Raw genomic sequence first — 13,846 nt, 5'->3', positions numbered from 1 at the left:
GCACCCACAACCCAGCACCCACGCCTCAGCACCCACAACCCAGCACCCACGCCTCAACACCCACAACCCAGCACCCACAACCCAGCACCCACGCCTCAGCACCCACAACCCAGCACCCACACCTCAGCACCCACAACCCAGCACCCACGCCTCAGCACCCACACCTCAGCAGCCATGCCTCAGCAGCCACGCCTCAGCACCTACAACCCAGCACCCACGCCTCAGCACCCACAACCCAGCACCGCCTCAGCACCCACAACCCAACACCCACAACCCAGCACCCACGCCTCAGCACCCACGCCTCAGCACCCACGCCTCAGTACCCACACCTCAGCACCCACGCCATAGCAGACAACCCAGCATCCACGCTTCAGCACCCACGCCTCAGCACCCACAACCCAGCACCCACGCCTCAGCACCCACAACCCAGCACCCACACCTCAGCAGCCACGCCTCAGCACCCAAGCATCAGCACCCACAACCCAGCACCCACGCCTCAGCACCCACAACCCAGCACCCACGCCTCAGCACCCACAACCCAGCACCCACACCTCAGCACCCACAACCCAGCACCCACGCCTCAGCACCCACAACCCAGCACTCACACCTCAGCACCCACGCCTCAGCACCCACACCTCAGCACCCACGCTTCAGCACCCACACCTCAGCAGACAACCCAGCACCCACACTTCAGCACCCACACCTCAGCACCCACACCTCAGCACAGACAACCCAGCACCCACGCTTCAGCACCCACACCTCAGCAGACAACCCAGCACCCACACTTCAGCACCCACACCTCAGCACCCACACCTCAGCAGACAACCCAGCACCCACACTTCAGCACCCACACCTCAGCACCCACGCCTCAGCACCTACGCTTCAGCACATAGAACCCAGCATCCACACTTCAGCACCCAGGCCTCAGCACCCACACCTCAGCACCCATGCCTCAGCACCCACGCTTCAGCACCCACGCCTCAGCATACACGCCTCAGCACACACGCCTCTGCGTCCATGCCTCAGGTGGACGTTCATAGAAGTTCTCAGTGAGGCTGTGGGTCGTGGACATTCAAGAATGTCCCAACTACCCAGTGCACTCTAGGGCTGGGCACCCTCCCGGGACCCCTGGCTGGGCAGGCACCTGTGGCTCTCCTGCAGCATCTGGGTGAGCTCCTGGATCCTGTCATAGTGCTCCAGGTGCTGCTTCAGCTCCACAACCTCGCCGGACAGTCGCTTCACACTCGTCTGCAGTCCTGACCAGGGAGAGACGGCCTCACCACAGTCCTCAACAACAGCTGACGCTGTCCCTTGGATGTCAGAGGACGCGGATCTGGAAAAGGCCTGCTTCTAGAGAGACTCGAGATGCGTGGACACCTGCACCAAGGTCCTCAGCTCCCCTCTGTGCTGAGGTTGTGAATCCACCCTGCAGACACTCTGAAGATGGGTGGACACCTGCACCAAGGCCCTCAATCCCCTCTGTGCTGAGACTGTGGATCCACCCTGTAGACACTCTGAAGATGGGTGGACACCTGCACCAAGCCCCTCACTCCCCTCTGTGCTGAGGTTGTGGATTCACCCTGTAGACACTCTGAAGATGGGTGGACACCTAAACCAAGGCCCTCAGCTCCCCTCTGTGCTGAGGTTGTGGATCCACCCTGCAGACACTCTGAAGATGGCTGGACACCTGCACCAAGGCCCTCAGCTCCCCTCTGTACTGAGGTTGTGGATCCACCCTGCAGACACTCTGAAGATGGGTGGACACCTGCACCAAGGCCCTCACTCCCCTCTGTGCTGAGGTTGTGGATCCACCCTGTAGACACTCTGAAGATGGGTGGACACCTGCACCAAGGCCCTCAGCTCCCCTCTGTGCTGAGACTGTGGATCCACCCTGCAGACACTCTGAAGATGGGTGGACACCTGCACCAAGGCCCTCAGCTCCCCTCTGTGCTGAGACTGTGGGATACACCCTGTAGACACTCTGAAGATGGGTGGACACCTGCACCAAGGCCCTCAGCTCACCTCTGTGCTGAGACTGTGGATCCACCCTGCAGACACTCTGAAGATGGGTGGACACCTGCACCGAGGCCCTCAGCTCCCCTCTGTGCTGAGACTGTGGATCCACCCTGTAGACACTCTGAAGATGGGTGGACACCTGCACCAAGACCCTCAGCTCCCCTCTGTGCTGAGACTGTGGATCCACCCTGTAGACACTCTGAAGATGGGTGGACACCTGCACCAAGACCCTCAGCTCCCCTCTGTGCTGAGGTTGTGGATACACCCTGCAGACACTCTGAAGATGGGTGGACACCTGCACCAAGGCCCTCAGCTCCCCTCTGTGCTGAGACTGTGGATCCACCCTGCAGACACACTGAAGATGGGTGGACACCTGCACCAAGGCCCTCAGCTTCCCTCTGTGCTGAGGCTGTGGGATCCACCCTGCAGACACTCTGAAGATGGGTGGACACCTACACCAAGGCCCTCAGCTCCTCTCTGTGCTGAGGCTGTGGGATCCACCCTGCAGAAACTCTGAAGATGGGTGGACACCTGCACCAAGGCCCTCAGCTCCCCTCTGTGCTGAGACTGTGGATCCACCCTGCAGACACTCTGAAGATGGGTGGACACCTACACCAAGGCCCTCAGCTTCCCTCTGTGCTGAGGCTGTGGGATCCACCCTGCAGACACTCTGAAGATGGGTGGACACCTGCACCAAGGCCCTCAGCTTCCCTCTGTGCTGAGGCTGTGGGATCCACCCTGCAGACACTCTGAAGATGGGTGGACACCTACACCAAGACCCTCAGCTCCCCTCTGTGCTGAGGCTGTGGGATCCACCCTGCAGACACTCTGAAGATGGGTGGACACCTACACCAAGGCCCTCAGCTCCCCTCTGTGCTGAGACTGTGGATCCACCCTGCAGACACTCTGAAGATGGGTGGACACCTGCACCAAGGCCCTCAGCTCCCCTCTGTACTGAGGCTGTGGATCCACCCTGTAGACACTCTGAAGATGGGTGGACACCTGCACCAAGGCCCTCAGCTCCCCTCTGTACTGAGACTGTGGATCCACCCTGCAGACACTCTGAAGATGGGTGGACACCTGCACCAAGGCCCTCAGCTCCCCTCTGTGCTGAGGCTGTGGATCCACCCTGTAGACACTCTGAAGATGGGTGGACACCTACACCAAGGCCCTCAGCTCCCCTCTGTGCTGAGGCTGTGGGATCCACCCTGCAGACACTCTGAAGATGGGTGGACACCTACACCAAGGCCCTCAGCTCCCCTCTGTGCTGAGACTGTGGAACCACCCTGCAGACACTCTGAAGATGGGTGGACACCTGCACCAAGGCCCTCAGCTTCCCTCTGTGCTGAGGTTGTGGATCCACCCTGCAGACACTCTGAAGATGGGTGGACACCTGCACCAAGGACCTCAGCTCCCCTCTGTACTGAGGTTGTGGATCCACCCTGCAGACACTCTGAAGATGGGTGGACACCTACACCAAGGCCCTCAGCTCCCCTCTGTGCTGAGACTGTGGATCCACCCTGTAGACACTCTGAAGATGGGTGGACTCCTGCACCAAGACCCTCAGCTCCCCTCTGTGCTGAGGCTGTGGATCCACCCTGCAGACACTCTGAAGATGGGTGGACACCTACACCAATGCCCTCAGCTCCTCTTTGTGCTGAGGTTGTGGATCCACCCTGTAGACACTCTGAAGATGGGTGGACACCTGCAACAAGGCCCTCAGCTCCTCTCTGTGCTGAGGTTGTGGATACACCCTGTAGACACTCTGAAGATGGGTGGACACCTGCACCAAGGCCCTCAGCTCCCCTCTGTGCTAAGACTGTGGATCCACCCTGCAGACACTCTGAAGATGGGTGGACACCTGCACCAAGGCCCTCAGCTCCCCTCTGTGCTAAGACTGTGGATCCACCCTGCAGACACTCTGAAGATGGGTGGACACCTGCACCAAGGCCCTCACTCCCCTCTGTGCTGAGGTTGTGGATCCACCCTGCAGACACTCTGAAGATGGGTGGACACCTGCACCAAGGCCCTCAGCTCCCCTCTGTACTGATGTTGTGGATCCACCCTGCAGACACTCTGAAGATGGGTGGACACCTGCACCAAGGCCCTCAGCACCCCTCTGTGCTGAGGTTGTGGATTCACCCTGTAGACACTCTGAAGATGGGTGGACACCTGCACCAAGGCCCTCAGCTCCCCTCTGTGCTGAGACTGTGGATCCACCCTGCAGACACTCTGAAGATGGGTGGACACCTGCACCAAGGCCCTCAGCTCCCCTCTGTGCTGAGGTTGTGGATACACCCTGTAGACACTCTGAAGATGGGTGGACACCTGCACCAAGGCCCTCAGCTCCCCTCTGTGCTGAGACTGTGGATCCACCCTGCAGACACTCTGAAGATGGGTGGACACCTGCACCAAGGCCCTCAGCTCCCCTCTGTGCTGAGACTGTGGATCCACCCTGCAGACACTCTGAAGATGGGTGGACACCTGCACCAAGGCCCTCACTCCCCTCTGTGCTGAGACTGTGGATCCACCCTGCAGACACTCTGAAGATGGGTGGACACCTGCACCAAGGCCCTCAGCTCCCCTCTGTGCTGAGACTGTGGGATACACCCTGCAGACACTCTGAAGATGGGTGGACACCTACACCAAGGCCCTCAGCTCCTCTCTGTACTGAGGTTGTGGATCCACCCTGCAGACACTCTGAAGATGGGTGGACACCTGCACCAAGGCCCTCAGTTCCCCTCTGTACTGAGGTTGTGGATCCACCCTGCAGACACTCTGAAGATGGGTGGACACCTGCACCAAGACCCTCAGCTCCCCTCTGTGCTGAGGTTGTGGATTCACCCTGTAGACACTCTGAAGATGGGTGGACTTCTACACCAAGGCCCTCAGCTTCCCTCTGTACTGAGGCTGTGGATTCACCCTGTAGACACTCTGAAGATGGGTGGACACCTGCACCAAGGCCCTCAGCTCCCCTCTGTGCTGAGACTGTGGATACACCCTGCAGACACTCTGAAGATGGGTGGACACCTGCACCAAGGCCCTCAGCTCCCCTCTGTGCTGAGGTTGTGGATCCACCCTGCAGACACTCTGAAGATGGGTGGACACCTGCACCAAGGCCCTCAGCTCCTCTCTGTGCTGAGACTGTGGATCCACCCTGTAGACACTCTGAAGATGGGTGGACACCTGCACCAAGGCCCTCAGCTCCCCTCTGTGCTGAGACTGTGGATCCACCCTGCAGACACTCTGAAGATGGGTGGACACCTGCACCAAGGCCCTCAGCTCCCCTCTGTGCTGAGACTGTGGATCCACCCTGCAGACACACTGAAGATGGGTGGACACCTGCACCAAGGCCCTCAGCTTCCCTCTGTGCTGAGGCTGTGGGATCCACCCTGCAGACACTCTGAAGATGGGTGGACACCTACACCAAGGCCCTCAGCTCCTCTCTGTACTGAGGTTGTGGATCCACCCTGCAGACACTCTGAAGATGGGTGGACACCTGCACCAAGGCCCTCAGTTCCCCTCTGTACTGAGGTTGTGGATCCACCCTGCAGACACTCTGAAGATGGGTGGACACCTGCACCAAGGCCCTCAGCTCCCCTCTGTGCTGAGACTGTGGATCCACCCTGCAGACACTCTGAAGATGGGTGGACACCTGCACCAAGGCCCTCACTCCCCTCTGTGCTGAGACTGTGGATCCACCCTGCAGACACTCTGAAGATGGGTGGACACCTGCACCAAGGCCCTCAGCTCCCCTCTGTGCTGAGACTGTGGGATACACCCTGCAGACACTCTGAAGATGGGTGGACACCTACACCAAGGCCCTCAGCTCCTCTCTGTACTGAGGTTGTGGATCCACCCTGCAGACACTCTGAAGATGGGTGGACACCTGCACCAAGGCCCTCAGTTCCCCTCTGTACTGAGGTTGTGGATCCACCCTGCAGACACTCTGAAGATGGGTGGACACCTGCACCAAGACCCTCAGCTCCCCTCTGTGCTGAGGTTGTGGATTCACCCTGTAGACACTCTGAAGATGGGTGGACTTCTACACCAAGGCCCTCAGCTTCCCTCTGTACTGAGGCTGTGGATTCACCCTGTAGACACTCTGAAGATGGGTGGACACCTGCACCAAGGCCCTCAGCTCCCCTCTGTGCTGAGACTGTGGATACACCCTGCAGACACTCTGAAGATGGGTGGACACCTGCACCAAGGCCCTCAGCTCCCCTCTGTGCTCAGACTGTGGATACACCCTGCAGACACTCTGAAGATGGGTGGACACCTGCACCAAGGCCCTCAGCACCCCTCTGTGCTGAGGTTGTGGATTCACCCTGTAGACACTCTGAAGATGGGTGGACACCTGCACCAAGGCCCTCAGCTCCCCTCTGTGCTGAGACTGTGGATCCACCCTGCAGACACTCTGAAGATGGGTGGACACCTGCACCAAGGCCCTCAGCTCCCCTCTGTGCTGAGGTTGTGGATACACCCTGTAGACACTCTGAAGATGGGTGGACACCTGCACCAAGGCCCTCAGCTCCCCTCTGTGCTGAGACTGTGGATCCACCCTGCAGACACTCTGAAGATGGGTGGACACCTGCACCAAGGCCCTCAGCTCCCCTCTGTGCTGAGACTGTGGATCCACCCTGCAGACACTCTGAAGATGGGTGGACACCTGCACCAAGGCCCTCACTCCCCTCTGTGCTGAGACTGTGGATCCACCCTGCAGACACTCTGAAGATGGGTGGACACCTGCACCAAGGCCCTCAGCTCCCCTCTGTGCTGAGACTGTGGGATACACCCTGCAGACACTCTGAAGATGGGTGGACACCTACACCAAGGCCCTCAGCTCCTCTCTGTACTGAGGTTGTGGATCCACCCTGCAGACACTCTGAAGATGGGTGGACACCTGCACCAAGGCCCTCAGTTCCCCTCTGTACTGAGGTTGTGGATCCACCCTGCAGACACTCTGAAGATGGGTGGACACCTGCACCAAGACCCTCAGCTCCCCTCTGTGCTGAGGTTGTGGATTCACCCTGTAGACACTCTGAAGATGGGTGGACTTCTACACCAAGGCCCTCAGCTTCCCTCTGTACTGAGGCTGTGGATTCACCCTGTAGACACTCTGAAGATGGGTGGACACCTGCACCAAGGCCCTCAGCTCCCCTCTGTGCTGAGACTGTGGATACACCCTGCAGACACTCTGAAGATGGGTGGACACCTGCACCAAGGCCCTCAGCTCCCCTCTGTGCTGAGGTTGTGGATTCACCCTGTAGACACTCTGAAGATGGGTGGACACCTGCACCAAGGCCCTCAGCTCCTCTCTGTGCTGAGACTGTGGATCCACCCTGTAGACACTCTGAAGATGGGTGGACACCTGCACCAAGGCCCTCAGCTCCCCTCTGTGCTGAGGTTGTGGATACACCCTGTAGACACTCTGAAGATGGGTGGACACCTGCACCAAGGCCCTCAGCTCCCCTCTGTGCTGAGGTTGTGGATCCACCCTGCAGACACTCTGAAGATGGGTGGACACCTGCACCAAGGCCCTCAGCTCCCCTCTGTGCTGAGACTGTGGATCCACCCTGCAGACACTCTGAAGATGGGTGGACACCTGCACCAAGGCCCTCACTCCCCTCTGTGCTGAGGTTGTGGATCCACCCTGTAGACACTCTGAAGATGGGTGGACACCTGCACCAAGGCCCTCAGCTCCCCTCTGTGCTCAGACTGTGGGATACACCCTGCAGACACTCTGAAGATGGGTGGACACCTACACCAAGGCCCTCAGCTCCTCTCTGTACTGAGGTTGTGGATCCACCCTGCAGACACTCTGAAGATGGGTGGACACCTGCACCAAGGCCCTCAGCTCCCCTCTGTACTGAGGTTGTGGATACACCCTGCAGACACTCTGAAGATGGGTGGACACCTGCACCAAGGCCCTCACTCCCCTCTGTGCTGAGGTTGTGGATACACCCTGTAGACACTCTGAAGATGGGTGGACACCTGCACCAAGGCCCTCAGCTCCCCTCTGTGCTGAGACTGTGGGATACACCCTGTAGACACTCTCAAGATGGGTGGACACCTACACCAAGGCCCTCAGCTCCCCTCTGTGCTGAGACTGTGGATCCACCCTGTAGACACTCTGAAATGGGTGGACACCTGCACCAAGGCCCTCAGCTCCCCTCTGTACTGAGGTTGTGGATCCACCCTGCAGACACTCTGAAGATGGGTGGACACCTGCACCAAAGCCCTCACTCCCCTCTGTGCTGAGGTTGTGGATATACCCTGGAGACACTCTGAAGATGGGTGGACACCTGCACCAAGGCCCTCAGCTCCCCTCTGTGCTGAGACTGTGGATCCACCCTGCAGACACTCTGAAGATGGGTGGACACCTGCACCAAGGCCCTCAGCTCCCCTCTGTGCTGAGACTGTGGGATACACCCTGTAGACACTCTGAAGATGGGTGGACACCTGCACCAAGGCCCTCAGCTCCCCTCTGTGCAGACACTGTGGATCCACCCTGCAGACACTCTGAAGATGGGTGGACACCTGCACCAAGGCCCTCAGCTTCCCTCTGTGCTGAGACTGTGGATCCACCCTGTAGACACTCTGAAGATGGGTGGACACCTACACCAAGACCCTCAGCTCCCCTCTGTGCTGAGATTGTGGATCCACCCTGTAGACACTCTGAAGATGGGTGGACACCTGCACCAAGACCCTCAGCTCCCCTCTGTGCTGAGGTTGTGGATACACCCTGCAGACACTCTGAAGATGGGTGGACACCTGCACCAAGGCCCTCAGCTCCTCTCTGTGCTGAGACTGTGGATCCACCCTGCAGACACGCTGAAGATGGGTGGACACCTGCACCAAGGCCCTCAGCTTCCCTCTGTGCTGAGGCTGTGGGATCCACCCTGCAGACACTCTGAAGATGGGTGGACACCTACACCAAGGCCCTCAGCTCCTCTCTGTGCTGAGGCTGTGGGATCCACCCTGCAGACACTCTGAAGATGGGTGGACACCTGCACCAAGGCCCTCAGCTCCCCTCTGTGCTGAGACTGTGGATCCACCCTGCAGATACCCTGAAGATGGGTGGACACCTACACCAAGGCCCTCAGCTTCCCTCTGTGCTGAGGCTGTGGGATCCACCCTGCAGACACTCTGAAGATGGGTGGACACCTACACCAAGGCCCTCAGCTCCCCTCTGTGCTGAGGCTGTGGGATCCACCCTGCAGACACTCTGAAGATGGGTGGACACCTGCACCAAGGCCCTCAGCTTCCCTCTGTGCTGAGGCTGTGGGATCCACCCTGCAGACACTCTGAAGATGGGTGGACACCTACACCAAGACCCTCAGCTCCCCTCTGTGCTGAGGCTGTGGGATCCACCCTGCAGACACTCTGAAGATGGGTGGACACCTACACCAAGGCCCTCAGCTCCCCTCTGTGCTGAGACTGTGGATCCACCCTGCAGACACTCTGAAGATGGGTGGACACCTGCACCAAGGCCCTCAGCTCCCCTCTGTACTGAGGCTGTGGATCCACCCTGTAGACACTCTGAAGATGGGTGGACACCTGCACCAAGGCCCTCAGCTCCCCTCTGTGCTGAGGCTGTGGGATCCACCCTGCAGACACTCTGAAGATGGGTGGACACCTACACCAAGGCCCTCAGCTTCCCTCTGTGCTGAGGCTGTGGGATCCACCCTGCAGACACTCTGAAGATGGGTGGACACCTACACCAAGGCCCTCAGCTCCCCTCTGTGCTGAGACTGTGGATACACCCTGCAGACACTCTGAAGATGGGTGGACACCTGCACCAAGGCCCTCAGCTCCCCTCTGTGCTGAGACTGTGGATACACCCTGCAGACACTCTGAAGATGGGTGGACACCTGCACCAAGCCCCTCAGCTCCTCTCTGTGCTGAGGCTGTGGATACACCCTGCAGACACTCTGAAGATGGGTGGGACACCTGCACCAAGGCCCTCAGCTCCCCTCTGTGCTGAGGTTGTGGATCCACCCTGCAGACACTCTGAAGATGGGTGGACACCTGCACCAAGGCCCTCAGCTCCCCTCTGTGCTGAGACTGTGGATCCACCCTGCAGACACTCTTAAGATGGGTGGACACCTGCACCAAGGCCCTCACTCCCCTCTGTGCTGAGGTTGTGGATCCACCCTGCAGACACTCTGAAGATGGGTGGACACCTGCACCAAGGCCCTCAGCTCCTCTCTGTGCTGAGACTGTGGATCCACCCTGCAGACACTCTGAAGATGGGTGGACACCTGCACCAAGGCCCTCACTCCCCTCTGTGCTGAGGTTGTGGATCCACCCTGCAGACACTCTGAAGATGGGTGGACACCTGCACCAAGGCCCTCAGCTCCCCTCTGTGCTGAGGCTGTGGGATCCGCCCTGTAGACACTCTGAAGATGGGTGGACACCTGCACCAAGGCCCTCAGCTCCCCTCTGTGCTGAGGCTATGGGATCCACCCTGCAGACACTCTGAAGACGGGTGGACACCTGCACCAAGGCCCTCAGCTCCCCTCTGTGCTGAGGCTGTGGATCCACCCTGCAGACACTCTGAAGATGGGTGGACACCTGCACCAAGGCCCTCACTCCCCTCTGTGCTGAGACTGTGGGATCCGCCCTCTAGTTGCTCTGCAGCCACATCTTGGTGCAGAGGGAGGACAGGGGATGAGGAGTGTGGGCTGGCATCACAGAGGCTCCCAGCAATGGATCAGCCTGAGTCACGGGAGAGGCATTAGGGCTGGAGGCTCTGATGTGCCCTCTGATTCCACACCCATCAGGGCCAGAGCAGAATTTCAGATTCCATCCACCCAACTCCTGTCTCTATGTTTCCAACTCAAGAGGGAAATAAAGACAGCATTTCTCGACTCCCTAAATCCAAACACAGGATGCAAACAAATCCATACACTACCATAGAGCCACGGAAGGTCGGAGACAGCAAGGAAGACAGAGGACAGTAACGGCTGAGGCTGACGGCAGGTTTTTCTGTGGGGTGTGTCCACAGGTGCTGGACACTGTGATGCCCCCCAGAGTCCGTCTCCTCACACTCCCGGGCCTGAGTGAAAGGAATTCTGGGGAGAGGGCAGTGGTAGCATGGTCTCAGCATCTCCCAGGCACCCAAGTAACAAGATAAAAACCAGAATCCTGTGAGCAAGAATCAAAGGTGCCTCCAAGTCGCAAGTGCAGGGGCCGGGCAGCCCCACCGGGCTCCTGGGGCTTGTCTCAGGGAGGCAGGGGCAGCAGGCCATCTGATGGGACTGAGGTGGGCATGCCCTCAAGGGTTGCTGTTGTCCTGGGTCCACAAGGAACCATGGCAGACGCGGGGAGGCCCCACCTCCCTGGTGAGGGTGAGACGGGGGTCCCAGGGCCCCACAGAGTCTGAGGGGCTGAGGAAGAGGCCCCACCGCAGAGAAGCGCGGCTCCAGGGAAGGTCTCAGCAGGAAGGGACCCTGGAGGGAGGTGGAACAGGCCAAAGAATGCCCAGCAGGAGCTGCCGTCCCGAGGAGCCAGACCTGCCTCCGCACAGAGGTCCAGGAATACAGCAAACAGCAGAAAAACCTGCAGTCCAGCCCCATGGCCACGGGGAGCTGTCCCCACAGGCAGACAGCCGGAGCACCGTGCAGGTCAGACCTCCACACACCCTTGCAAGACCAGCAGGAATGGAGAGGAAATTATGTAAGAAGTAACAGGCAACCTGCGTCGGAATCAGAAAGCGTCAGAAAATTCAGAGCAGAATTAGCAACAGGAGAGTCACATTAGAGACGAAAGCCAAACTAGAAGGAACCCAAGTGCAAGCAAGTCAAGTCTCAGAAACGGAGTAAACGAGGAGAAGTCTAGATCTGCGAAAGGGAAAGGATGGAAAGCACTCTTGTCTTTCAACACAAGGCCCAACAGGAGGCACGGGCACGCCAAGGGCACCTCCTCCATGCTGTCTGCAGGCTGTACAGGCAGCCACCGGGCCAGGTGGGAAGGCGCCAGCCAGGGTGGCTGCCCTGCCTCCAAGGAGGGCTTCTCCTGCGAGGAGGTGAGCCCCAGGGACGCAACCTCCCAGAGACACCGTGGACACAGACCACCAACGCCTCCTCCTACAACCCCACCTCTAACCTGAAATAGCGAGTGTCCGTTTCCTAACGTGGCAACACAGAGCCACAGAAAGCGAGGGAGGGAGTGAGAACAGCTGGACCTGCAGCCGGAGCCCAAGCCCCAGAGCACCTCGACAAACTCCGCCAAGTCCTCAGACCAGGGCGCTGGAGTCAGTAGAGGTGGCAGGAAGCCGGGGAAACCAGGAGCCCCTCTCCTCCCCGCCTCGCCTCCTCTCTGAGGGCGCGTGGCTTCGCCGCAGTGTGTAGGTTTGTTTGCATCCTGTGTTTGGACTTAGGGCTTCGAATGCCTGTCAGACGCCCTGACGGCCTCCGCCTTCCTCCGCAGACGGGCCTCCAGGTGCTAGCACGGGCTCCACAGAGCCATGAAGGCCACTGCACGACAGCGGGCGGGCGCGCACTCCACCCAGAGAGGGCAGGTGCTGCTCCAGCCGCGGGCAGGAATGGCCCCGCGAAGTCCACCCACGACCTGCAAACTCACCGGAGAGCTGCAAATTCAGCGCAGCTGAAGCATCTGCACTTTTTACTTCTTTTTTCATGCTGAATAAAAGAGATTTCAAGCTGCTATTCTCTTCCAAAGATTTGTCCAAATGTTGTCTCAAGGTTTCCTAAGGGCACAGAAGAGACACGCACGTCAAATTCGTAACAGTGCCCAGGGTGCTTCCCCAGGAGGGGCCCTGCAGAAGCGGCACTCTGCACATGCTCCGGTGTGTGCCGGACGCACGGCGGGTCTGAATCCAGGGGCTGCCCCTGTCGCCTCGCCCTTTTCTCTTTTCCTGGAAAGTGAAACCTCGTGGGGGATTTATCAGGTAAGCGCTCATAAGACAAAGACGTTTTGTGCCAGGCAGTTTCACATCTTTGTCCCAGTAATTCTGTGGTTTTCACCGTTTTACAAAGGGGCGGCTAAGGCAGAGGACAGGTCAGGCAGCTGCTGCGATGGCGCATGGCCCCACAGCCCCCCGCGAGCACAGCCCCGTGGTCCCCCCTCGTGGGGGCTGGGCCAGCACACCTTAGCAGGGACAAGAGCTCACGAACTCCCGCACTGGGCAGGCCTGGTTCCCTTAGCACTGCCCATATGCAAGGACTCCAGGAGCCCTGAAGGGCCCTCGGAGGACACCTGTGAGGGAGCCTGGGCAAGAATCTAACCACCAGGCCTTCAGATGATGGGCAGCTGAGCCAGCATGGCTCACCCAGAGGCTGCATCTGTACCCAGCTGCTTGCCAGGGGCGATGTGCACAGCTACAGAGCTCACCCAGAGGGTCAGTGCTCACCCTTGGGCCTGGCTGGCTGCTCCTCAGCCTGCACTCTCTACCTGAGGCAGGCAAACACCCAGTGCTCTCGACACACCAGGAGCCGCACAGGCTGAGCTCAGCCCCAAGGGCCAAGCCTGCGGCTCTAGCTGCCCTTGGGTGACACCTGGTGGTGAAGGCTCCTCATGCTCACACTGGTCACCTACTTCCAGGCCTTGGAATCACCCAGCTAACTGGAATCCCAGTCACCAGGGACAAAAGACTCCCCGGGAGCCTGGCTTTGGCCCCTTGTCCCCGTCTCCCACCAGACCCTCTAAGAAGAGACAGTTGGCAGGCAGAATGGGGACAACCAGAGAGCCTGCCACTGCCAATTCACCATCTGCACGGGGTCTGGGCGTGAAAGTCAGGCAGAGCCCCTGGAAGGGAAGCAAACACCGGGCAGGAAAGGATTCCATGGCTCTGGAGGAGCAGGAG

At 59.3% G+C, this 13,846-nt stretch overlaps 1 protein-coding gene across 5 annotated transcripts in view; it reads right to left on the bottom strand.

Moving 5' to 3' along the window:
• The window catches only part of Cep72 (centrosomal protein 72), a 57,601-nt gene that overhangs the window by 1,643 nt on the left and 42,112 nt on the right, over nt 1–13,846 (bottom strand). For 2 of the 5 annotated variants that reach the window (XM_047555313.1, XM_047555316.1), the window contains exons 10-11: nt 12,604–12,730; nt 1,145–1,310 (exon numbers count right to left, since the gene is read on the bottom strand). In XM_047555313.1, the coding sequence (XP_047411269.1) occupies nt 1,145–1,310; nt 12,604–12,730 (293 nt within the window). Of the gene's footprint in view, nt 1–1,144; nt 1,456–12,603; nt 12,731–13,846 lie in introns of those variants that run through there. The other 3 variants (XR_007109071.1, XM_047555314.1, XM_047555317.1) reach the window with 3 other exon arrangements.

This window comes from Sciurus carolinensis, chromosome 6 (genome assembly GCF_902686445.1).
Source record: "Sciurus carolinensis chromosome 6, mSciCar1.2, whole genome shotgun sequence".
NCBI lineage: Eukaryota > Metazoa > Chordata > Mammalia > Rodentia > Sciuridae > Sciurus > Sciurus carolinensis.
This window is presented reverse-complemented; position numbering and strand designations above follow the sequence as displayed.